Source organism: Talpa occidentalis, unplaced genomic scaffold (genome assembly GCF_014898055.3).
Source record: "Talpa occidentalis isolate TD23 unplaced genomic scaffold, MPIMG_talOcc4v2.1 talOcc4.7, whole genome shotgun sequence".
NCBI lineage: Eukaryota > Metazoa > Chordata > Mammalia > Eulipotyphla > Talpidae > Talpa > Talpa occidentalis.
Genome location: NW_023605083.1, coordinates 5,465,747 through 5,487,695, shown reverse-complemented (window position 1 = coordinate 5,487,695; position 21,949 = coordinate 5,465,747). Strand labels below are relative to the sequence as shown.

The 21,949-nt window shown below is 58.1% G+C and overlaps 1 protein-coding gene across 1 annotated transcript in view; it reads right to left on the bottom strand.

Annotated features, from left to right (window-relative positions):
• The window catches only part of ENG (endoglin), a 29,359-nt gene that overhangs the window by 1,372 nt on the left and 6,038 nt on the right, over nucleotides 1-21,949 (bottom strand). Inside the window, exons 2-14 of the mRNA XM_037495337.2 lie at nucleotides 19,513-19,664; nucleotides 11,296-11,436; nucleotides 8,165-8,330; nucleotides 7,429-7,594; nucleotides 7,046-7,187; nucleotides 6,486-6,660; nucleotides 6,157-6,299; nucleotides 3,532-3,669; nucleotides 3,256-3,294; nucleotides 2,618-2,734; nucleotides 2,050-2,301; nucleotides 1,005-1,059; nucleotides 102-203 (exon numbers count right to left, since the gene is read on the bottom strand). Coding sequence (XP_037351234.1) covers nucleotides 102-203; nucleotides 1,005-1,059; nucleotides 2,050-2,301; nucleotides 2,618-2,734; nucleotides 3,256-3,294; nucleotides 3,532-3,669; nucleotides 6,157-6,299; nucleotides 6,486-6,660; nucleotides 7,046-7,187; nucleotides 7,429-7,594; nucleotides 8,165-8,330; nucleotides 11,296-11,436; nucleotides 19,513-19,664 — 1,788 coding nt within the window. The remainder of the gene's footprint in view (nucleotides 1-101; nucleotides 204-1,004; nucleotides 1,060-2,049; nucleotides 2,302-2,617; nucleotides 2,735-3,255; nucleotides 3,295-3,531; nucleotides 3,670-6,156; nucleotides 6,300-6,485; nucleotides 6,661-7,045; nucleotides 7,188-7,428; nucleotides 7,595-8,164; nucleotides 8,331-11,295; nucleotides 11,437-19,512; nucleotides 19,665-21,949) is intronic.

The window sequence follows — 21,949 nt, the reverse complement described above, 5'->3', positions numbered from 1 at the left end:
CTCGGGCTCCCCGCTCCCCCAGAGGCTGGGCTGGGCTCCCCCAGGTGGTGGTGGTGGTGCAGCGGTCCTGAGCACTCACTGGGGTGGCCGGGGATACTCACGCGTGTGCGAGTAGATGCACCAGAGTGCAGCGGTGAGCAGGGCCCCGATGAGGAAGGCGCCGAAGGTGATGCCCAGCACGGCAGGCAGGACCAGGGTCTTGCCTGTGCAAGCAAGCGGAGCGCGGCCTGGATCAGCCCCTGCCTCCTCCCCGGCCCCTTGCCCTGCCGACTGGGCACAGGCTGGGCACCAGGCCCAGCTCAGCCACCGATTCTGGCTTCTCGGAGCTGGTACACTGGTTTTCCGTGCCCGCGGCTGGCACTAGCTGTGGTCGCTCTCGCGTCTGCCCAGAGGCCCGAGCCGGCCTCCCGAGGCGGAGGGCGCGTTTTCAGGGAGGAGGGAGGGCGTCGTGTAGGCAGAGTGGGGGCGCCGGGTCCGGAGCCCGCCCGCCTCCCCGTGTGACCTCAGCCCCCTGCGCCTCTGAGCCCCGAACCCTGCTAGGGAGCCAGGCGCCTCCGAGGGCTCTCCAGCTCTGCCCTTGGGTTTTGCCAAGGCTCGTTCCTTTCACCCTGCGGGCGGGCAGCCTCCCCTGGCCCTCTGCGTGCCCCTCTGCAGCGGGCTTCTCAGCCCTGCTCTCCCGGTCACGGGACGCCCTGGCCCTGGGGAGGCGGCCACCAGGCAGGTGCCCCCACTTCTGCGCCCAGAGCCAGGGACCTTAAGGAGAGGCCAGCACCACTCTCAAGGTGACTTCCGCCCATTCAGGTCTGGTCTGGAGGCCCCAAGCCCCCGACAGGGTCAACCTGCAGCCGTGGGGATGGAGGTGCCCGAAGTGCGGCATCCAGTCCCGCAGGCGCTCGCGGCGAAGGGGCCGCTGGGAAGGCCCGCTGCCCCCCCCCTCCCGGGGCAGCTTGGCCTCGGCCCCACCCGTCCAGCCCCTGGCGCCCCAAGAGACCCAGAGAGCTTACCAGGCATGCCGGGGCTAACGATGTTCAGGCGCATGGAGGCAGTCCTCTGGGTGTCCTGGGGAGGAAGGGAGAGCTGTGTGTGGCACCGCCTACAAGGAAGCTTCCGGGTGTCCCCCCCCCCCCCGGCTTGTGGCCCTGGCCTGTCACTGCCGCCCTGGGACCGTGGCTTTAAAGTCACTCTAATACTTTGTAGCTGGGAGCCTTTGAGCAAATCCCGGGAGGTCCGGGCTATGGCAGGGTGTCGGGCGGACAGTCTACGGCTGTTACTGGAATGTCATCTGAGTTCCATGTCTCCTCCCCTGAGGACTGTAGGGGTTCTCTGCACTGTACCCATCACCCTTGGGAACACCTTAGAGCCAGCTTGGCCCGGAGGCTCAGGCCCACTGCGGCTGAGGGAGAGGCCCGCTCAGGAGTGGCCCCGGTGGCTTCTCGAGGGCCAAACCACCGGGGAGAGGTTTAATCCTGCGGCACCTTCTGCGTGCATGGGCCTGGGAGGACCAGATGTGTCCAGGCCTCAGGACGGGAGCCCCGGCGCGGTGAAGTGTCACGGCCGGTAAATGCAGAAAATCAGAATACTGTATCCTCTGTCTTAGAACGCTTTCTTGAGCTCTCCGGTTCATTGAGATTACACTGGAGATTCTACTTCATGGATAGATGGAGGATGGGGTGGCGTGGTGGACAGAGATTGGGCAGATGGGGGACTGGGTGGCAGGTGGATGAAGATGACTGGATGGATGGAGGGTGGATGGAGGGGTGGTGGTGGATGAGGGTGAGGTGGTGGGTGGCTGGCAGTAATGTAGAGATGGGCCGCAGATGGGCTGCAGGACGGTTGCAGATGCATATCCAGCCAATGTCCAAGCACAGCGGAGCCAAAGGGAGGCTACAGAGCGGCAGATGGCGTGCCCCTGGGAGCCAGAAGCCACACACCTGACTGGTTTTCCCCTCACCCCTGGTCCCGCCACTTCCTGGGCTGTCATGTCCTTCCTTGGAAATCCCAGACTCATAAGCCACCCTTGAAGCTGGGTCTGTCCCAGGCCCCACTCACCAGAGACCCGTCCCTGTGACGCAGGGCTATGACGCAGCTGAGGGTGCCCGTCGTGGGTGTGGGCACCATGTAGCCGCGGAGGAGGAAGCTGAAGCGCAGGTCACCCTCAGGGCTGGGGGACAGCAGGTTCACACAGCTGCCCTTGGCCGCCTGGTTCTGGATGAGTTCGACTTTGTCTGCCTCGGGCCCCAAGTCTAGCTGGCAGCTGTCCAGGTGGAGGATGAGCTCAGGGAGCGGTGAGGACATGCTCACCTGCAGGGGAGGTAAGGTGGGCGAGGCGCGGTCAGTTCTTCTCAACCCTGGACCCTACCTGGCTCGAGAAATAAACTTGGTCCATTCTAGAGTTACTGCCGCCGGGCCCTGGGGGTGCGGGGACAGGCTTGCGGGGCCTGCCTGGAATAAATGAGGAGGTGACCTTCCAGTCTCAGCTTGGCCTTTCTCTCCACACCTCCCTGCCCCATGCTGGCTCCCCCCTCTCTTGGAAAAGTGAAATTCTCATCTCTGTACCGATGCGGGGAAGAAAGGCTCTGAGGTGCCCCAGCAGTCAGGGTGAAAGTGAGGGCCATACCTGCACAAAGCCCTGCTGGCCCAGCTCGATGGTGTGGGACGTCTGCAGGAAGTGCGGACTGAGGTAGAGGCCCAGCTGGAAGGAGACGTGCTCCAAGGTGATGCAGTGCACCTTTTTCTGTGGGGGCGGGAGGGAGAGCTGGTCGGTCTGGGAGGTCCCGGCCAGGAAGGTCGGGGTGGGGTGGGGGCAGACGTCATGGCCAGGTGTACCCAGAGCCTCACCCTCATCTGCACCTTTAGAAAATAAACCAACTAATACTTATCAGAACTCACTGTGGCCCAGGCCTGTGGGAAGTGCCTTCCATGTGTCATCTCGGTGACTGCTCGTAAGCAGCCCCACTGGGGGCGGGGGCTCCTTTCTTATGTCACTACTTATGGGCATGATCTTGGGGCCCGGGAAGCCTAAGTGATTTGCCCAGGGCCACAACTGGTGTGTGCCAGAACCCTCTGTCCTGAAAGGCTGAGAACAGAACCCTTTCTGTCCTGCCCCCATTGTACAGAAGGGGAGACTGAGGCATGCAGGAGCCACGAGGGTGGCCAGGATCAGAGTGTGAGTTTCCTGAGGGCTGCTCCCGCCCAGGCCAGGAAGGGGCCCCAGAACCCTGGACCAGGTGGTCAGCACAGTGTCATCCATCTCACCCGCTGCGGTGATGGGCTTGTCAGGAGGTGGACGATCACCTGCAGGGGCAAAGTCAAGGAGCTGGTCAGAGCCAGAAAGGACTGCGGAGCTTCCCCCAGCACCCCGGGTTTACGGATGGGGGTCTGAGCCAATCACTGGCTGTTTGTCTTCCTACTGAGCCCCACGCGCCCTCCACCCCACAGCCTGGCCAATCAAGGCAGCACCTGGAGGGGGTGCCCCACCTGGAGTGGGGGCCATCTCAGGTGCGTGAGTACCTCTCCCCACCCGGTTCTCACCTCATTGCTGACCATGTTTTCCGTCCCTTGCATGCCACAGTTGGAGTAGGTGCTGTGCAGGACGAGCTGACCGTCTCTGTCCTCAGCCTGGCAGTTGGGGTCTGAGAAGGTCAGGCTGCTGATGGTACACCTGAGGGTCTAGGCCGGTGGGGGGGGAGGCACTATCAGGAGGCGCCCTTACCCCAGCACTGAGGACAGCCCCTACCCCAGGAGTCCTGAATCAGTCATTTCATCTGTTCCTCTACCTGTTTCTGTGATCTTGTTCTCCTACAAGATTCAACACGTTTCCTGAATATGACTCACTTTTGTACTTAGCCTTGTCCTAAGCAAGAAGAGTTTGATTTGCTACTTACTGTTTTTCTTCTATCATATGTGAAAATAAATCCGAAACTATTAATCTCATCCAAGTTCTAGATACAATCATCACTCAGTCCCAAGGGCATGCAGCCCCATAATCCAATCTCAGAACCATGGACTTTTGGAGCTGGGCCTGGGGATCTTCCATCAAAGAGCAGGATGGTGAGTATATTAGGCTTTGAGGGCGATGTGGTCTTGGTCATCCCAGCCCCAGAGCAGCAATAGACAATGTGTACATGAAAAGGTGTGGTTGTGTGCCAATAAAACTTTATTTACAAAAACTGGCAAAGGGCCACAGTTTGCTATCTCCTGTCTTAGAAGAATCAAATTTTAGAGTTTTTCGGTGATATTCACAATCACAGAATCTTCAGAGTTGAGTGGGTGGTCAGAAGTCCTACTTGAATCCAGCTGACTCACTCCTCTAAAATGCCATCCCTGACCATGGCTGCCTCCCTCCACCCCTACCCCCACCACAAGCTGCCCAGGTCACTTTAGGAGACATCGATCCACCAAATAAAAAGGGTTCTGGGTAAATCCCCAGTGACTTGAGGGTCTGGTATTCAAACTCTACACACTGACCACATCTTACAAGTGGACAGGAGGGCAGTACACTGTGATTGCAATAATCTGTTCAGGCCCTTTTCTTTGTTTTCTATACAGACATATGTGTTCAGAGAAATGTGTGAATTTGTCTTTCCTTTTTTTTGTATTTTATCAAATGGTATCATGATTACTAGCCTTCATGCCATGGCTTAGTTTTCTCACTGAACAATACATACATATCTTTCTGTGTCTATATTTATAGATCCAGCACACTCTTTTTACCTGCACTGTAATGTTCCAAAGATGGATGATGGCAGTGGGACTGGACAGCAGTAATGCAGACCATCGCCACTCACTACCCCACCTCTTCCACCTCCCTGACATGTGCTGGGCCAGGCACAGGCAGAAGGTGAAGAGAGATGGGCCTCAGAGGGGGTGGGGCTTCATAGAGGTCCCTCTACCCCCACACCCAAAACTTCCACATGGACTTAACCACAGGGTTAAATGCCATTCTGAAAATCTCTGAGAACATGAAAGCTTTGTCAAGACTCTGGAGAGAGATCTCCTGCCTCAGAAAGACCAGGAGAAATTACAAAGGGGGGAGATAGGCAGTTGGGATGGCCCAATATTTTCAGACGTCCAAAAAGTTAAAAACGACTGTAGGCAAAATGTAAAGAATTCTAACCCACCAGGAGAAATGATTTCAATAAGAACGAGGGACAAAGTAAACATTTTTGTCTTTATGCAAAAATTTTAAAAAATGGATTAAAAATCATGAAGAAAAATACCAAGCCACAGAGATCAAGAGCCTTGCGTTCTTATCAGTCACTTGGAGCCAGAGCCACGCCCACACTCCTAATCACCGGAGTATAAATTGCAAGAATGGAGCAGGCATTCTACCTCCCACACTGGCAAAGTCTTCCTAAAACAAAAACAAGAGTCTGCAGGGGGTGGGGGGATGGGAATCAAAGTGCTCCCATAAATCAGCAGTGAAAATTAGAGTCATCTTTTGGACAGTGGATTGGCAGCATGGATCAAAGCTTCCAGAATGTTCGGTCATTCTGACCCAGTAACCTCACTTAAATAGGACTCTCTGTTCTATGAAAATAATGCTTTGTGCAGAAACTGTTCATGAACGATCACATTTTCTGCATCTTTATAACAGAATGGGAAGCAACCTGAATGTGGAGCCAGGGAGGGTTCACCTGGGGTGAACCTAGGATGGGCCCTGTGTGCTAATTCAACACGATCCCAAGCACACCTGTCCAGGTTCCAGAACCACGCTGCGAGTGGAGCAGGAGCTGACTAGCGTGCCGCATACAACCACACCGTGCAAGCAGTACCCAAAGAAACACACTAGCGTGTTGGGAGCCAGTGTCTACAGGTGGAGAAACTGAGATTTTCCTCTTTTCTAATTTTTTCCACATGTTTTTAAAGCCTGGATTATTTTCTCACAAATATCGTTGTTCTTCCACCAGCACATTTAGGGTCAACAGTGAGGACACTGGGGATCCACTGACTGAGCACTTGGGAGCCCCGTCCGGCTCTGGGTCAGACGGTACCTGGACCCACCACGTGGTAGGAGCCATTCTCAACCCTCCTCCAGGTGGGGCAACGGGCCTGCAGAGGGCTGTAGTTTGTCCCCCAGCCTGGGTTCTGCCTCCATGATTGCTGGGTCAGAGGAGGAAGCAGCCGCCATGTCAGGCGGACAGGAGTCTCCCTTACCATGATGAAATATTTATTGAGTTCCAGAGTCATGGCGTCGTCAGAGCACCTGGGCTGGATGAGGGACAGAAGCAGCTTCTGGTCACAGGTCTCCCTGGGAGGGGTAGTCTGGACCGGGGTGGGTGAGGTGGCCAGTGCGCCGCCTGTGGAGTGGCAGAGGGGGCCAGGCGGACAGTCTGAGTGCCTCGGCAGCGAGCTACTCTCTTGTCCCCAAGTTGCAGGTGAGGCAAATGGAGCTCCCAGGGGTTCCTACAGCAGCCAGGCAGTTCTCGCTGCCAGGTGTGGCCGGCGACGCCAGGAGGGGCCAGGGAAGGGGGCTGGACACTCACCGCAGCTGTGGGCCTGCAGTGAGATGGCACTGGCCATAGGGAGCTCCACGAAGGACGCCACCACGCTGGCGTTGAGCTTCCGGGCCTCCCCCAGCAGGCCTTGGGGGGTGTCTGGGAGCACAAAGCCAAGGATGTTCTTCTCTGGAAAGATCTTGAAGGAGTATTCACCAGTAGTCTAGAGACAGGGAAAAAGCAGTCAGGGGTCACCACAGGCCAGCAGGGGGCCTGCCAGGCCTCCTCCTGCTGCTTCCTGCTGCTTCCTAGGCAGTCCTTCCCTTCAGCGACTGGCTCCGATTTGTCCTTCAACTCAACTTGGGGTTCATCTCGCCAGGAACCTTCTCTGACCCTATGGGCTGTGTTAGGGGCCTTCCTAGGAGTTCCTAGAAGGCTTCCTGGAGGAGGTGCCATGTAGGTGTTGTGAGGGAAGATTAGGTGGTGCCCAGAGGGAGAGGGTGGGGTGGAAGGATTGTCATGTTCAGGATGGGGTGCTGAACAAGTTGAGTTCTTGGGAAGGCTTGGGTTGGCTTGCCCTGGGCTGTCTGGGTCTCAGCAAGACTCACCCAGATTTGCATGTTGTGGTTGGCGTCGATGAGCCAGGACACATAGCGTGGCCCCTGCAGGATGAGCACAGCGGAGCTGGGGTCACCAGAAGCGCAGCTCAGCTCCACCTTCACGGTCACCGTCCTGGGCCTGCGAGGGGGGCTGCGGGCGGGGCGCAGACCGCCATGTCAGTGCACGTGGTAACGCCGGGAGGACCAGGACCAGGCCTGACCAAGTCCTTTCGGGGTGGGACATGGGTCCTTGGGATGGGCGTGGGGATGTGGTGGGGCACCGAGCCAGGTGGGGGAGACCGTTCTCTTTCTAGGCCAGGGGTGGGGCTCAGACGGGGTGGGGGGGTTGTGCTTAACAGGGGACTGGGTCATGTGGCCGTGGGCAACGTTACCTGCCCTCGGGGCCGGGTAGGACCCTCAGGATATGTGCCTCCTTGTGGCCGGCCACACCTTCCAAGCGGCAGCCCTGGACCAACGGCCCGGAGCGCGGCTGCCATTGGAGCGTGTGGCCCATGTCCGCGAGAAGTTCCGGGGTGCAGGCAGACGGCGAGCCCTGGGCTGTGGAGACAAGCACACTCAGCGCGCTCCCGAGCAGCTGCTCCTGACCCCGAGCCCCACAGTCACCCACAGTCAGCAAGCCAAGGGCCATCAGAGGGCCGGGTTGCCCACCACCCCACCCCGATTCTTCATGCCTCAACACAGGGTTAACACCAGGGAGGCGCCCTGGGGCACGTTAAGGGTGCAGCCTGCACCACCCACACAGCCCCTCACTTTCAGCCTCCTTCCAGCACTTGCCACCACCAGAGTGAGGTCCTGTCTTATCTGCGTGCATACTTGCCACCTCTGCACCAGCGACAGCTCCCGAGGGTAGGGTCAGGCCTGTCCCCCAGAGTTCCCAAGTGCCTAACATGGGGCTTGGCACATAGTAGGTGCACAGTAAATGATATAAAAGTGCTGTTTTCCTGGGTCAGTTTTACTTGGCCCACCTAGCACTGGGTAATGCTCTCCCAGCAGAGCACTGGCTGCTGTGTGTGCTCCCCCTGGGAGCCCCAGTGTCCCCATCTGAGTGGTGTGGGACAGAGGAATTCAGATTGCTCCAGAGCTGGGTCCTGAGCAGGAGAGGCTGACCTTGATCCAGACGGATGAGGATGATGCGAGGGTCATTCAGTTCAGCCACAGAAACGACAGGCCCCCTGGAAGCCGCCCAGTGGAGGAACTCGCTCTTGCTGGTTAAGGGCGGGAGCTCTGTGATGTTGATGCTTGATGGATCTTGGAAGATGACCAATTTGGGGTTCTGGGGAGACATATGGAGGCTCAGGACATTCTCCTTGGGCCCCAGTCCCTTCTGTCCCAGGCCAGAGGTCACTGGGGAGGCAGCCAGTTGGCTGAGAGGAAGAAGCCAGGGCTGAGAATACTGAGGCTGGTGAACCTAAAGGCAACTCAGAGCCAGGCCCCCCAGAACCAGGTCTGCCCCTTCTCCTGCCACGCCGGGGGAGGGGCTGGATACACACTCACCCACGCTCATCCACCAGTGCAGACATCACCCAGCCCTGCACCAATCCCATTCATTCAAGCCACATTGACGACGTCATGTGACTCCCCCACACTGTGAGGGTCTATGAGACAAGGCCTGCTTTGCTTAACACATAGTAGGTGCTGGGATTCTGACATGTTGGCTTCACCCTGACATCTGACACATGGCAGGCCCTCACTGCACATGGGATGGAAAGAAGAAATGGATGACTACGTGAATGAATGAACGAATGGATGAATGAATGACAAACCAGATGGACCCTGCACTGGGGCATCTTTCAGTCCACTAGCCACACATCAAGTTACTTGAAACAATGGAAGACAGTGGATATCATTTAGTAAGCGACAAAGGAGCAAGATAAGTCCCCTGGGTGGACAGGGATGGGAACCTGCGTGGCTCCAGCACCTCACAGCTTCCCCTCCCCAAGCCTAGGAGAGACCCAGTTGGACTTGGGGAAGGAAGCAAGGAGGACTTCCTGGTGGAGGTGTTCTGTTGAAGCCCAAGTGATCAGCAGAAGCTCTTGGGGTTGTGGACTTCAAGTTCCTTTGCATTCTACCTCCAAATTCAGGGGCATTGCTCTGAAGCACCAGGAATAGCAGGATTGCCTGAATGTGGCTGTGGTGGACAGTCCACTAGAATGGAGCTGGATTTAAAAGAGACAGCAGAGTGTGGAGATTTCTGGACCTACTAAACATAGAGCTTCCATACGATCCAGCAATTCCACTCCTAGGTATTTACCCAAAGGACACAGAAACATCCATTCCAAAGAGCACCTGCACCCCTATGTTTATAGCAGCACTGTTTACAATAGCTAAGCTTTGGAAACAACCCAAATGCCCAAAAATAGATGACTGGATCAAGAAGATGTGGTACATATACACCACGGAATATTACTCAGCATTCAAAAAAGATAAACACATGCAATTTGCAGCAACATGGATGGCGCTGGAAGGGATCATGCTCAGAGAAATAAGCCAAAAAGAAAAAGAAAAATACCGGGTGGTCTCACTCATAGCAGGAATCTAGAAAACTTAAATAAGGGACCAGGAAAATGAATAACTATAAGAAAGTGAAAATCAAAATCAACAAAAAACTATGAACCAGAGACACTCTATGGGAGGTAGGGGTCGGGAGGGGAGGGATTGGGGTCAAAATAAGGGGGTTGCAATTGTATGGGGAATATAAAAATAAAATTTATTATTAAAAAAAAAAAAGAGAGACAGCAGAGTGGTGAGCCCTGGGAGAAAGCCAGCCCATGAAGGAAGGGCTGGGACAGTGGTTTAGAGCTGGGGGTAAGGTTGGGGATGGGGGTGCTGTACCCAGCCTGACTCTCAGGGTCATCATCTGTAAAATGCGGATGTAGCAGAGATTAAAGGGTCAGGCCTCTGTCATTGGCCTGGCGCTGGGCAACGCCCCCAACCAGGCTGTGACCCCTAGAGGCCGCTGCTCTGGAAGCAGAGTTGTGCCCTTTTGCAGCTCTGATAATGCCCCCCACCCACCCCAGGTATTAGCCCAGGAAGGAGTGTGCAGCCCAGGCCTGTGCTGTGGCTGCCGTGACCTTCTGTCCCAGCCGGCGTGTGGGTTTCATGTTCGTTGTGTCACTCAGGGCCTCGGCAGGCTCAGATTGGGCAGGAGGGCCGGAAGAGGAAAGGGGGGAAGAGCTGAGGGGCAGGAGGAGCCATGAGAATTTGATGCCCCCACCCTGAGCGCCAAGGCAAGAGCCCATGGGTCGGGCCTCCTGGTTGGCCTTAGCCTCTCCCCGCAGCAGGCTTTCATGCTGGTCATTTCTGTCTGTGCCTTCCCTGCCGCTGGTCTGTCCTGGGTCTGTCCCTGCTAGCCCTGGCCCGGGGCCTGTCTGCACGGCCCAGATCCCCTGCCTCCTGTCCCCTGGTGGCTGTCCCTGTGGCCTCCCTGAGTGGCCATGTCCCTCCCACAGAGGCCCGCTTTCTTTTGGGTCCCATTTTTCTTTCTGTGTCTCTCTGCCTTGCTATCCCGGCTCTTCCCTACCTAGCTCTCTCCCCTCCAGCCTCCGCTGTCTGGGCTGTCAATGGCAGCTGCTCACACCTGGGGCACCCTCCAGGCCGTCCACGGGGGCGCGGGGGCAGTGCACACATTCCACCCACCGCTGCTTGCTCCTTGCCGTGGGTCCCCAACACTGATCTCCTCGCTCTGGTGACTGTGCCTGACACTTAAAACGTGAGTTTCTTACAAATCATGTTCTCCACTCTTAGGCCCTGTTAGAGCCAGCCTTGCGAATCCAACAGTGTAAAGACCGAAGCGTGTCTCTCCTAGTCCACCCCCAGCTGTCACACACGTGAATACCTATGTCGCTAGGTTTCCGCCTGACCCTTGTCCTCTGTACTTAAATATTTTTCAAATTTTGTCTTGTAAGTTCTTCCAAAGACAGTGACAAGACTATTTTATGGACTGTCCTCGAGTCCAGTTCTCCCACTGGACATTCGGGAAGACGGAGGCCATGCGTGAGGTCTGCAGTCGGCCAGGGTTGCGAATCAGCCTGACTCCCACGTCTGGGTGTGGGCTCTTTACCCCAAGCACTGCTGCCTTTGGGTTCCCTCTAGTGGGGCCTCGTGGGGTCCAGGAGGGACCCTGGGGTATAACGCCCACGTGAGAAAGAAAAGCAGGGCCCTTGGGGGCAGGAGATACGGAGCCAGAGATGTGGGCAGCAGGGGCCTGCCCCAGTGGCTGCAGGTGGGAGATGACTCACCGAGGCCAGGTAGAGCGGGATCCCGGGGGCCTGCAGGTGCAGGAAGACGGTCTTGCTTAGGACGAGGACCAGAAGCACCTCTCGGGGCTGGGTTCCCTCTTGCTGGGCTGTCTCCAGGGTCAGGTTCAGCTCCAACACATCCTGGGGGGAGACAGGGAGCACACACGCCACTCAGACTGGCGCAGGCACCAGGGGGACTTCTTGGTGGAGGGCTCTGTTGAAGCCGCAGGGTCGGGGGAAGCGGTGCCACCCAAATCAGTAGTGAGGACTCAGTGACCGCCCCCTGGCTCCCCAGACCCAGCAGAGCACATGGCCCCAGGGGGAATTGGGAAACAGTAACTGAGTGAATGGAGGGCATTCATCCCAGAAAAATCCAGAGATGGAAAAAAAAGCCAGAGCCTGAGCAGTCCACGCAGGCCTTTCCACGGAGTCCCCGTGGGCTGAGCAAACAGGACTGAGCGTGTGTGTGGCTCCAGGAGCGCCCTGCGCCCTGCATCCCATAGCGCTGAGGTACCAGCCCTCCGCGCTTGCAGTGTTCCCGCTGCCCTTACTAATGTGCTAAAGTGGGGGCCTCTCTGGTGGCGCAAGGGGTTAAGTTGTAGCACTATGAAACTGTCCCGCAGCCACTGCAACATGACTTCAATCCCCGGCCAGGGAGCTACCCACATGGTGCAGCAGACCTCTCCTGTCTCCCCGCTGCTCCCCTCAGCAGTGTATTTCAGTAGATCTGCCTGTTCTGCTCCCCACTCTGTCTCTGGTGAATCCTCTCACCCCCTGCACCTCTGGCCTGTACCCCAGCTCTTGTATGCATAGATAAATAAATCTTAAAAAAAAATAAAGTGCTAAAGTGCCATTGGTTGCTATGACGCCATCCCTTTGCTATCTATATGAATGCGAAGCTGAACTCATTTGTCTTAAGAGGGCCTTGATGCGTTAAAACTTGAAATCTCTCACGGTGTGTGCACTTAGAATGTTTCACAACCAAACAACAATAATATCTGACACATATTCTGCTTGTGTGGTCAACCCAACTGGTGCCTGGCCCTGTGCTGAGCTCTTGCCAGGATGGCGCTGAGCTTGATATTTTACCCTCGCGACAACCCTGAGGGGCCAGGTTCTCCCCTACAGAGAGAACATGACTGTTTACAGGTGAGAGGGGACTGTTTACAAGGCAGAGAGGGGACGTCTGTGCCCTTTTCCTCTAAACTTCATATTTATTAAATAAAACACTTTAATATTTTTGAATCTATGTCCTGTGCCTTCTTCCAAAGTCAATGACAAGACGATATCATGGAATGTTCTCGAATGCAAGTCTCCCGCTGGACAGAAGGGAAGAAGGAGGCAGTGAGGACTGGACTCAGCCAGGCTTGTGCACCAACCTCACCCTCGCCTCTGGGTGTGGACTCTTCACACTCTGTTCCCTCCCCTGCTACCCTTTGGGGTCCCCCTAAGGGGAGCCGGAGGAATGCGGAGCTAGGATGTGGCCCAGGCGGGCCTGCACTCGCTACGCCAACACTGCCCTGCTGTATCCATAAGGCAAAGCCTCATATTGAAAGAAACTCTGTGCAGACAGAGCCTCTGCGTTCTCTGCACGCGAACAGGTGAAGCCCAGACAGGACCCGCCGCCCGCACACACGCGCGGCCAGAGACAGAAACACGGAAATGCAGCCCCAGCTGCTCTGAAGGCTGGCGGTCGCCACAGAGACCAAAAGCTGACACCCCCCCAACACCAAAGCTCCTCAAAGTTATCAAAAAGGAGGCCCATATTTCAAGACGAAGACATCAGTGGAAAGTTTTTGGATTTCACTTTTAATTATCTCCTGGCCTTTTCCCCAACGGAGGTCACAGAGCCAGAGAGAGAGTTTTGTAGCTGCTGGAAAAATCTGCCCAGAAATATTTCCGTTACTGGATAATTAGACCGTAATCACTCTTTGTCATTTTGCTCTTTAAAACAAAAGAGAGCAAATAAAAGAGGATTACAGTTTCAATGTGTCACCATTTTTATTCATTTTAGCGAGCTATTAATTTGCTTATTTTTGAATATTTTTATGCTAATTTATAGCAGAATAAGATGTGTTTTAAACTTGTGCTTGTGTAAGTTCACATTTTTGATTAACTGACTTTTTCTAATGGGTTTGCAGTTTGTGGTTTTCAAAATATCTTGTTTCAGCAATATGGAAAAAAAAAGGATGCATTCTAGACACTTGGAAAATTAAATGCTGCATTTCATGTCAAGTTTCGGTAAGATAAGGACAAAACCAAGGGCGGGTGGACGCTTTGTCCCAGCGCGGTGATGGCTATTTGAAAAAAGGGTGAAGGGTGTGAGTAACTGTGCCACCCGCGGTGGGGTGGGGGAGGCTGGGCACCGCTGACCCCCAGAATCTTTGAGTACGGAGCCTCCCTGGTCGTGTGCCACCAGCTTGAGCAACAGAACATGATTGCACAACTGTGCACACACTGAAACACTCAGCTGGACCCTTGAAATGGGCCAGTGTTATCACCATAAAGCTGTTTAAAAACAACAACTGAACGAGCAGCCATTTCCCATGGCTCAAGCCGATCAGTGCCTGGCCCAGTGCAAGTCTCCCCCAAAGCAGCTGAGACTCAGGGAGGGGGCCTGCTTAGGGGGCCCTGCTGCTCTTAAGCCCACCCCTGGGTTCACCACTGCCCAACCCAGAGGCGTGAGCTCAGCGACCCACACTCAGCGAGTAGATGAGTCCCGTGGCTTGGAGAGGCCACGGGGAGAGCCGCTGTCCCGGGAGGACTCCCACGGGCTGGGAGCACCGCAGGTGACAGAGAGCAGCTGGGAGCAGAGGCCTGGAGCTGGGAGGAAAGAGTCTTGTTACACCTGTTCCTGCTGCTGCCTGTTCCTGTCCCTGTTGATCTGTGCCTCGGTTTCCCCATCTGTGCAAGGGTGTAAGGCAGGGCTGGGGACCAATACTAAGTGGGCTCTGGAAAAAGGAAGTTAAAAGGCAGATGGGAAGTCGGGCTGGGGGTGAGGAGATTTGGGGTCATATGTTCCAAAGCTCACCCGCCAAACTCACCACTCAGTCGTCACCAAGTCTCCCCCCATGGAGCTGGGGGCTACACAGGGGCTGAGGCCCAAAGAGGGGTGGTTAGAGGCCAGAACCGCACAGCAAGTGAGCAGTGTGGAAACTCAGGGAGCCTGGAAAGCTGGGCTCTCTGATCCTGGTCTTAGGGCCTACCAGAGGCCAGCTGGTTACCAGAAAACGCTGTCAGGGTTTCCACAACAAACCTCCCCAAGCCTGCCCGGCCCTGACTCATCGGCACGGTCACTCACACGCACCCGGCGTCCCCGGCCCTCCCAGCCCGGAGCCCAGAGGCAAAACACGCCTGCCTGGCCCCCCAGCCCCCAGCAACCAGGCTTCTGAGTGGCATCCTGGGATCCCCGGGATGTCTGAGGTCGCTGGGCCACCCGCCCCTGACCCTGCTCTGCCACCTGAGCAGCCTGGGCCTGCCCGGCCCCTCCCTGAGCGGGTGGGTGGGAGACGGAGTTTCTATTTTTGTGCCAGTGTCCCACAGATGCCATTGTTGCGGCGGCGGGTGGCGGGAAGGGGATTTCGGTGAGGAGGTCCTAAGCACTAGTGGCCACTTATAGAAAACGGCTTCCAGCAATTCTTCTAGGAGTGGAGCCTTGGGGCTGCCTGCAGCCCCCGCCCTCCTAGGGCCAGGCGGGAGGCGGCCAGATCGGAGGCAGCCGCCCCTCTGTCCACGGGGGCACTCGGTGGGGACACACAGGCAGGGCGGTGGGGGCGGGGCCCAGCCAGACTGACCTGAGTTCAAAGGCGGGTGGGGTGGGTGGTTAACCTGTGACCCTGGGCGGTCACTGCCCCGCTCTGGGCCTCAGTTTCCTGGCCTGGAGAATGGGCTGAGCGGTACGCCCACTTCAGCCTTGGGTGGGTTCAATGCATTCTGCCCACAGAGTCCGGGCCCTGGCCTGGGACTGCTTCTTACCTCCCGTTCTCTCTGCCCGCCCAGAGGAGGGCCCTGGCTTGGGGCTGGGGTCGGGGGCTGGCGTGAGGTTGGGGAGCGGTTAGCTGCACCTCGCTGTGGCCTGCCCTCGTGGGGCCTCCGTCTGCCCTCTGTGGGGGAGGAGCTGGACCCAGTGATGTCCTCGTATCTTGTGAACCCTGGGTCCCCTCCTGCCCCCCAGAGGTCCCAGTGTTGGGCACTGGGGGGGTCGTGGCCTCCCCAGGAAGCCGCAGAGTGGGTTTCTAGAGAGACATGCTGCTTTCCCCAGCCGCAGCCCCAGGTGAGCCCACGCCATCCCCCCTCCCTAATTCAAGGAGGAGGCCAGCGCCGGGCCAGCCTGAGGCCTCTGTGCTTGGGAAGGGACACGGAGAAGGTACAGCTCTGTCCCCGGGCGCCTGGCAGGGAGCAAATGAACCCCCCAGACAACGGAGAGGAGCCGCAAGTGACACCAGTAAGTCCTGGGGCGGGTGATCAGCCAGCGCTTATAAGCAGGTATATTCTGCCCCCTCCTGCCCCCTCCTGCCCCCTCTTGCCCCCCTCCTGCCCGCTCCTGCCCTCTCTCTTTCTGTCTTCCCTTCCTTGCTCCTTTCCCTCTTTCTCCCCCTCACCCGCCCCTCTGTCCATCCGTCCACCCATTGATACTCGTCCCTGGACTGGCCCAGTGCGGGACACGGCGGGCCCAGCAGTGAGAGAGCCAGGCTTTCCTAGTATTTGCAAGGCCTGGGGTAAAATACAAATACAAATACAGCCCACACGCCTTCTCCCCACATACACGAATGACGACAACCCAGCCCGGGCACTCAAGTCCTGCCATGCCCGTGTTCTCCTTGCCTGCCCCCGGGGCTCTGGGCGCCTACTAGAGCCTACGTGCCCCCTCTAGAGGGCAGGACAAGGAAGGGCCCTGCCCAGCCCTGGAGGAGCCTGGCCGCTTGGGCAGGGAAGGCTGAGTGCTGGAGACCCAGGGCGGGGCAGGTGCCCATGGGCCTGTCTCTTTGGCCCAGCAGATTCCTCATCCCGGGGAGGGACGAGCTGGAAGGGGAGCAGGGAGGGGCCACTCACTGTGGGCCCCAGGCAGGCGCCCCTAGCCCAGGTCTGAGGGCTGGCACCGCCTTCCGCAGCCCTCACAACCCCCAGAATGATCTGGGGAACCCAGGGCCGCTCCCGGCCAGTGAGTCAGTGCCCGAGCTGGTGAGTTCCGTCTGCTTGGGGTGGGTGGGGTGCCTTCGATTCCCTGAAATTGCCCAGAAGTGGGGTGAATCAGTGGCTGCCCCAGCTCTGGTCTGCCTGCTGGAGGACAGCAGATTGGTGCCGTCGCCTGCCGGGAACTGCTGAGACACCAGGCCCGGGCTGGTTTCCTGTCTCCGCAGGTCAGGATGTGACCCCAGGCCCCCTCCCGGAATCCAGGCTCCGGCCTGCTCTTCGGGGACCAGAGAGACAGAGCCCCTGCCCCTGGCCCCCCGGCCCGTGTGCAAAGCCGCAAACCTCCCAACACCCACACAAGCACGCGTGCGCACACGCCCTCAACCCCGGCTCGTGGGTGCCGTCGCTCCTCTTCTGCCCACCCACAGGAAACCCGAGGATTCAGGCGCCATGCTGGGAAGGAAGGGGAAGCTGGTTCTCCAGGCCAGAGTTTGAAGGTGGCCCTAGGTCGGGGAGGATCCGGTGCGAGAACCCGCCAGCCACCCGCCCCGTTGCTGTTGCTGCCGCTGGCTGGGGTTCCTAGCCCCAGGCCTTGGCTCGTGCAGGGCCCCTGCCTGGATTGCCCCCAGCGTCTGTCTGGCTAGATGCTGGGAGCCTCCCTTTTCTGGCCCTTTTCTTCCAACTTCAGGGCTTCCTGGGGGAACCCCGTATTCTCCCGCGCCCCCACCATTGCCAACTCCATACTCAGTGCCAGGTCTGTTTTCTCTCTGCACCGCCAATGCCAACACAAGCTGGGCACAGAGCAGACAGCTGGTGAGGATGGGTGAGGGGGATGTCAGGCTGTTCTTAGGGGCTGTCTGGGGAGGACGTCCCTCCCCGGGAAACCACGGGTCCCTCAGTGTCCCGGAAGTGGGGTCTGGTGGGATCATGGGCGCAACCCTTGGGCAGGGAACCCCGGGACCAGAGGGGAGGCTCCCCACAGGTGCTGGCTGTCAGTTGCCCTCTTTGGGAAGGCGTTCGCGGCATCTGCCCGGCTACCTGGCAGGATGACCTCTGCGGGTCCAAGCAGCGGAGGGACGGGGAGGTGTTGTCGCACTGCAGGCCATGGAGCCAGGGCGCTCGCGCTGAGCCACGGCCCTGCGAGGCCAAGCACTAGCGAGAGCAGCTCCTGGCACCGGCGGCATCTCGCCTGCCCGTCCCCTGGACCCCCGCGGCCTCCTCGTGAGGTTGGTACTGACCTCACCTCCGTGTTTCTCTTGGGAAAGCCTGGACTTGGAAGCCAGCGTCCAGGTCAAAGACCGACTCCAGAACCCAGTTCTTAACCCCTGGGTCAAGGTCACCGAGAAGGTCGTTCATTCCTTTATTCTTGCACAGATTCCCCTGACCGTTACCCAGCGTAGGCCAAGCCCTGGGCCAGATTCTCATACTTCATGGCTTTTTGGAAAGTCCTGGCCTAAGAAATAGGTGTCTACTGGAGAGTGGGCAGAAGCCCCCTCTGCACGGCAGGAACTCTGTGAGGTGCTGGCCAGGGACAGGTCCAGGGCTGAGCCCAGGTCTCCCGGAACCCAGCTCTCTCCACCACCCCCTCAAACACCTCCCGCAGCCCTGGTGCTTGCAGCCCGGCTCCTGAATGAAAAGCAGATCCCGCCTGGACTGAGTTCTCATCTGTCGTCACGAGCTCTGGGATGACATGAGTTACACAGCATAAGGCCAGGCTGCCCACTATGGCCAGGGCCTTTCCACGTCCCCAGTCCAGGCCCCAAGTGAACAGTCAGCAACTGCCGCCTGCTCACCCCAACGCCACCCACTTCCCTGCCCCTGCGTGTCCCTACCCTCTGCTTCCCCACCACCTCCATAACCCAGTGAGTTCCAGACTGTCCTTTCTGCTGTTGCTCCCTCCAGGAAGCCCTTCCTTATCCCACAGCAGCTGGGTACCCCTCCCCTGTGCTCCCCAAGGATGCACCCATCATGTGGATCCTGCCTGGCTGCCTATACCTCAGACTGTCATAGACCTGGGCACGTGGTAGGGGGCATTGCTCTGACTCTGGCTGAAGTTGAGTGACTAGACTGGGGGGACCCCAGTCACCCAGTCACCGAGGGATCCGGGCATCAGAACAAACAAAATGAATGGACACGGGCAATCTTATTTTCCATATGATTACCAACCTTGAAAAAACTACAATGGCTCTGAGAGCCGCACGATATGTGTGGGCGCTATCTGCGGTTTGGGGGTTATCAAGGCCCACAGTCCTGGTGGCAGGCAGGGCGGTGGGGGGCAGGCCCCCCGATATTGGTGGTCTGGGCACCATCTTATCATTGCACAAAGGCAGGGCATTCGGGCGCAGGCTGGCCACACGTTCACCCTGGGCTCACACCGCAGTGTCGCTATCAGATCCCGAGGCAGCACGGCCAGAGATGGCCGCCAGCCCAGGCCCCGCACTGCCGAGCCCGGAGACCGCCGGGAGCCGGGACAGTCCGGCTCTGCTTCCCTACGTGTGGCTCCAGCCTGGGGCGTGTCGCTTCACCTCTCTAAGCCTGCCTCAGTGTCCTCCTCTGTAAAGCGGGCTAACAGACCCCGCGAGATGGGCCCTCGGGAGGTGGGCTGCGTGTGAGGTGTTGAACTCACTTCCTGGCACGTGGTAGGCCCGGGCCAGTGCTTAGCCTATGGTGAGCTCAATCGCTGTGTTGTTTTTATTGTTAGAGGAACTTACACAAACTTAGACAAAAATCAGGAAGGTCCTCTGGGGAGGCTGGCGTCGCTGGCTTCCAGCCTCCAAGGAGCTGCCTGGCTTGTCGCGGGTGTCAGGTGGGGCCACTCCAGGGAGCGAGGTTTGGGTTCCAGGGAGGGGAGCACGTTCCCAAAGCCAAAGGGGATGCGGGGCAGCTTGCCAGGCCCTCCCACCGTCACCAGGGCTCTTGTCCACTCGGTCAGCCCTTCCCACCAGGCCTGTAGCGGCACCCCCACACTGCCCCTAGAAACGCTCCCCTCTCGGCCCTGTGTGAGCCCCGCCAAGAGGGCTCCCCTCATTCCACTGGCGCTGGCTTGCCTCCGGGTACACACCTGACACTGGCATGGACACTTACCCTCGGGAACTCCAGGAAGAGGACATGGACTTCCAGGGTAGCATTGGGGGCCGAAGCCACACAGCCCTTGGAAACTTCGCTGGTGAAGTATGTCACCTTGCCCCCCTTGGGGTCCACAGGCTGTAGGTCACAGTGGACTGTTTCTGCAAGATCTGTGGGGTAAGCACAGTGGGAGGGAGAGCCAGGTAAGACTCAGGTGTGACAACCAGTCCCACTTTCGGAATGCCTACTGGGTGCTTGGCACCGGCTGAGGGCTTTACTGCATCTTCACAGCTGCCCTGCGAGGTGGATGTCACTATTTCCACTTTTCAGATGAAGAAACTAAGGCTCAGAGGGGAAAAGTCTCTGTCCTGAGATGTTACCAGGTGAGGGGTTCACAGATAAAGTAGGAGACTCGGTTAAATTTGAGTACATAAGCATAAGCCATGAGTAACTGTTGAGGTACAAGTGCACCCCAAATATCGTACAGGACATACTTATACTAAAAAAGTTTTCATCGTTCATCCGAAACTGAAATTTAATCCATCGGTTTGTACTTTTACGTGCCACCTCTGACAACCCTGACGGCACAGCGGGGCCGCTGGAACCCAGGCCTTCAGGCTGGTTCACTCCCAAGGCAGGCAAGACAGTGAGGTCAAACTTCCCCTCCTGTGACTCAAGGAAGCCCAAAGGGATGGTCCAATGGGGTTGAGAGTCTCATGGCCCCGGGGGACAGACAAGAGGGAAGGAGGCCCAGCCTGGAGGCCTCGGAGCCTCCTCCACGCTGCCCGTCCGGAAACTTGGTCCTGAGGGAAGGGAATGGAATTTCACCCTGACCCAGCAGAGGAGGAAGAGGAAATGAGGCCCCTACACCTCGTCCTAAGGAATGTGCCGGGAAAGGGGGTGGGGGGCAGCGGAGGGAAGGAGGACAGAGGAGGGGAGACTGTTTGGAAGTTTGTGTCTCCATCTTGTCGCGCTCACTTCCTGTTTTCTTGGAGATCAAAGTTGGGCGCGGAGGGTCCGGCCACACGTCCAGCCGACGCCAGCTCACAGGGGCGGGCAAGGAGGCTTCTTCCGAACCCTGGGCTCAGCCGGCCTCCGCCCCCCTCCCACGGCCTCGCTGGACACGGGACCCCCGGAGGTCAGGGAAGGACATAAGATGGCCGCCTCGGCCACGGCAGCGCCATCCACCAGCGGCATCTGGGGACAGATATCCTGGGGACAGGACGCGCGGCCTCCACGGGGGCCAGGCCTTGCAGTCCTCGCCGGGCCCTGCCCTGGGCACTGTGGCCTGTGGAGCCAGAATGGTCTGGGTTTGAATCTCAGGCCTGACACTTCCTATGTGGCTTTGGTGAAGGTTTCACCATTGGGCCTCAGTCTCCTCCTCTGCAAAGAGACTATAATAAAAGCAGAACCCCCTCGATCCACAGAGGCCAAGACAGGGCACACGCGGCAGGTCTTGTTACCTCAATTATCTGATTGCCTTCAGTCACAGGGGGACTGTGGGTTGGGGTCGGGGGCAGCGGGGGACGGGCAGCTTGCAGGTGAGGGACCTGTGCCGGGGGCACTGGTGTCTCAGCCAGCCGACTCCCTCCCACAATCGACTCAAGGGCTGGCACCGTCTCCCGCTGTCCCACCAAGCCCCTCTCCCTCCCCACCCTCTCCCTTCCCTATCAGTGAACACAGACTTCTTGGCTGTTCCCTAGTCCAAACCCCTCCTATACAGATGGGGAGACTGAGGCCCGGCAGGGAGGGCTGTGCCAGCCACACTGTGCAGGGCTGACCAGGCGGGGCCTCGGACCCTCCTCTCCCCACACGACCTGGGGTCTGGTGGGCAGATTAGTGCCTTTCTCCTCCCCTTGGACTTTCCCTGCCTCCCTCCCCAGACTTCCAGGAACCCCAGTTCCTCCCGGATTGCCGGGGCCGCCTGGGCCACCTCCTCCATGCCGTCAGCGGGAGAGGCCACAGGCCTGGCCATTATGTAATGATCAGATAACAGGCCAGGCTGGGAGATCAGATAAGAGGTCCATTTATTTTGGGGCCTTTTCGAATCCTGGCGCCCCCACCCCGCAGACGAGAATGGGGAGACCGGAGGGAGTGTGACGCCCGGGCTGTCTCCCGGAGCCGGAGGCGGGCCCAGACAGAGCTGAAAACAATCCCTGCACCAAGGGAACGCCAGGCCTCCAGGGACGGCTGGAGGAGGTGCCGCGGGGGCCTGGAGGACCTGCAGGAGACCCCAGAGCCACCTCTGTCTCCTGCCTCCTCCTCCTCCCCCACCAGGACCACAGTCACCTCCAGAACCTTCCGAACAGCCGCACTAGCACGTGGGACACCACCGCGGAGAATGGTCAAGGAAAGCAAGTCTGGAGTCAGACAGCAAGGGTCAAATCCCAACGCCGGCTCATTAAAGCCGATCATCTTCAGCAAAAGCCTAACATCTCTGAGCCTCAGTTTCCCC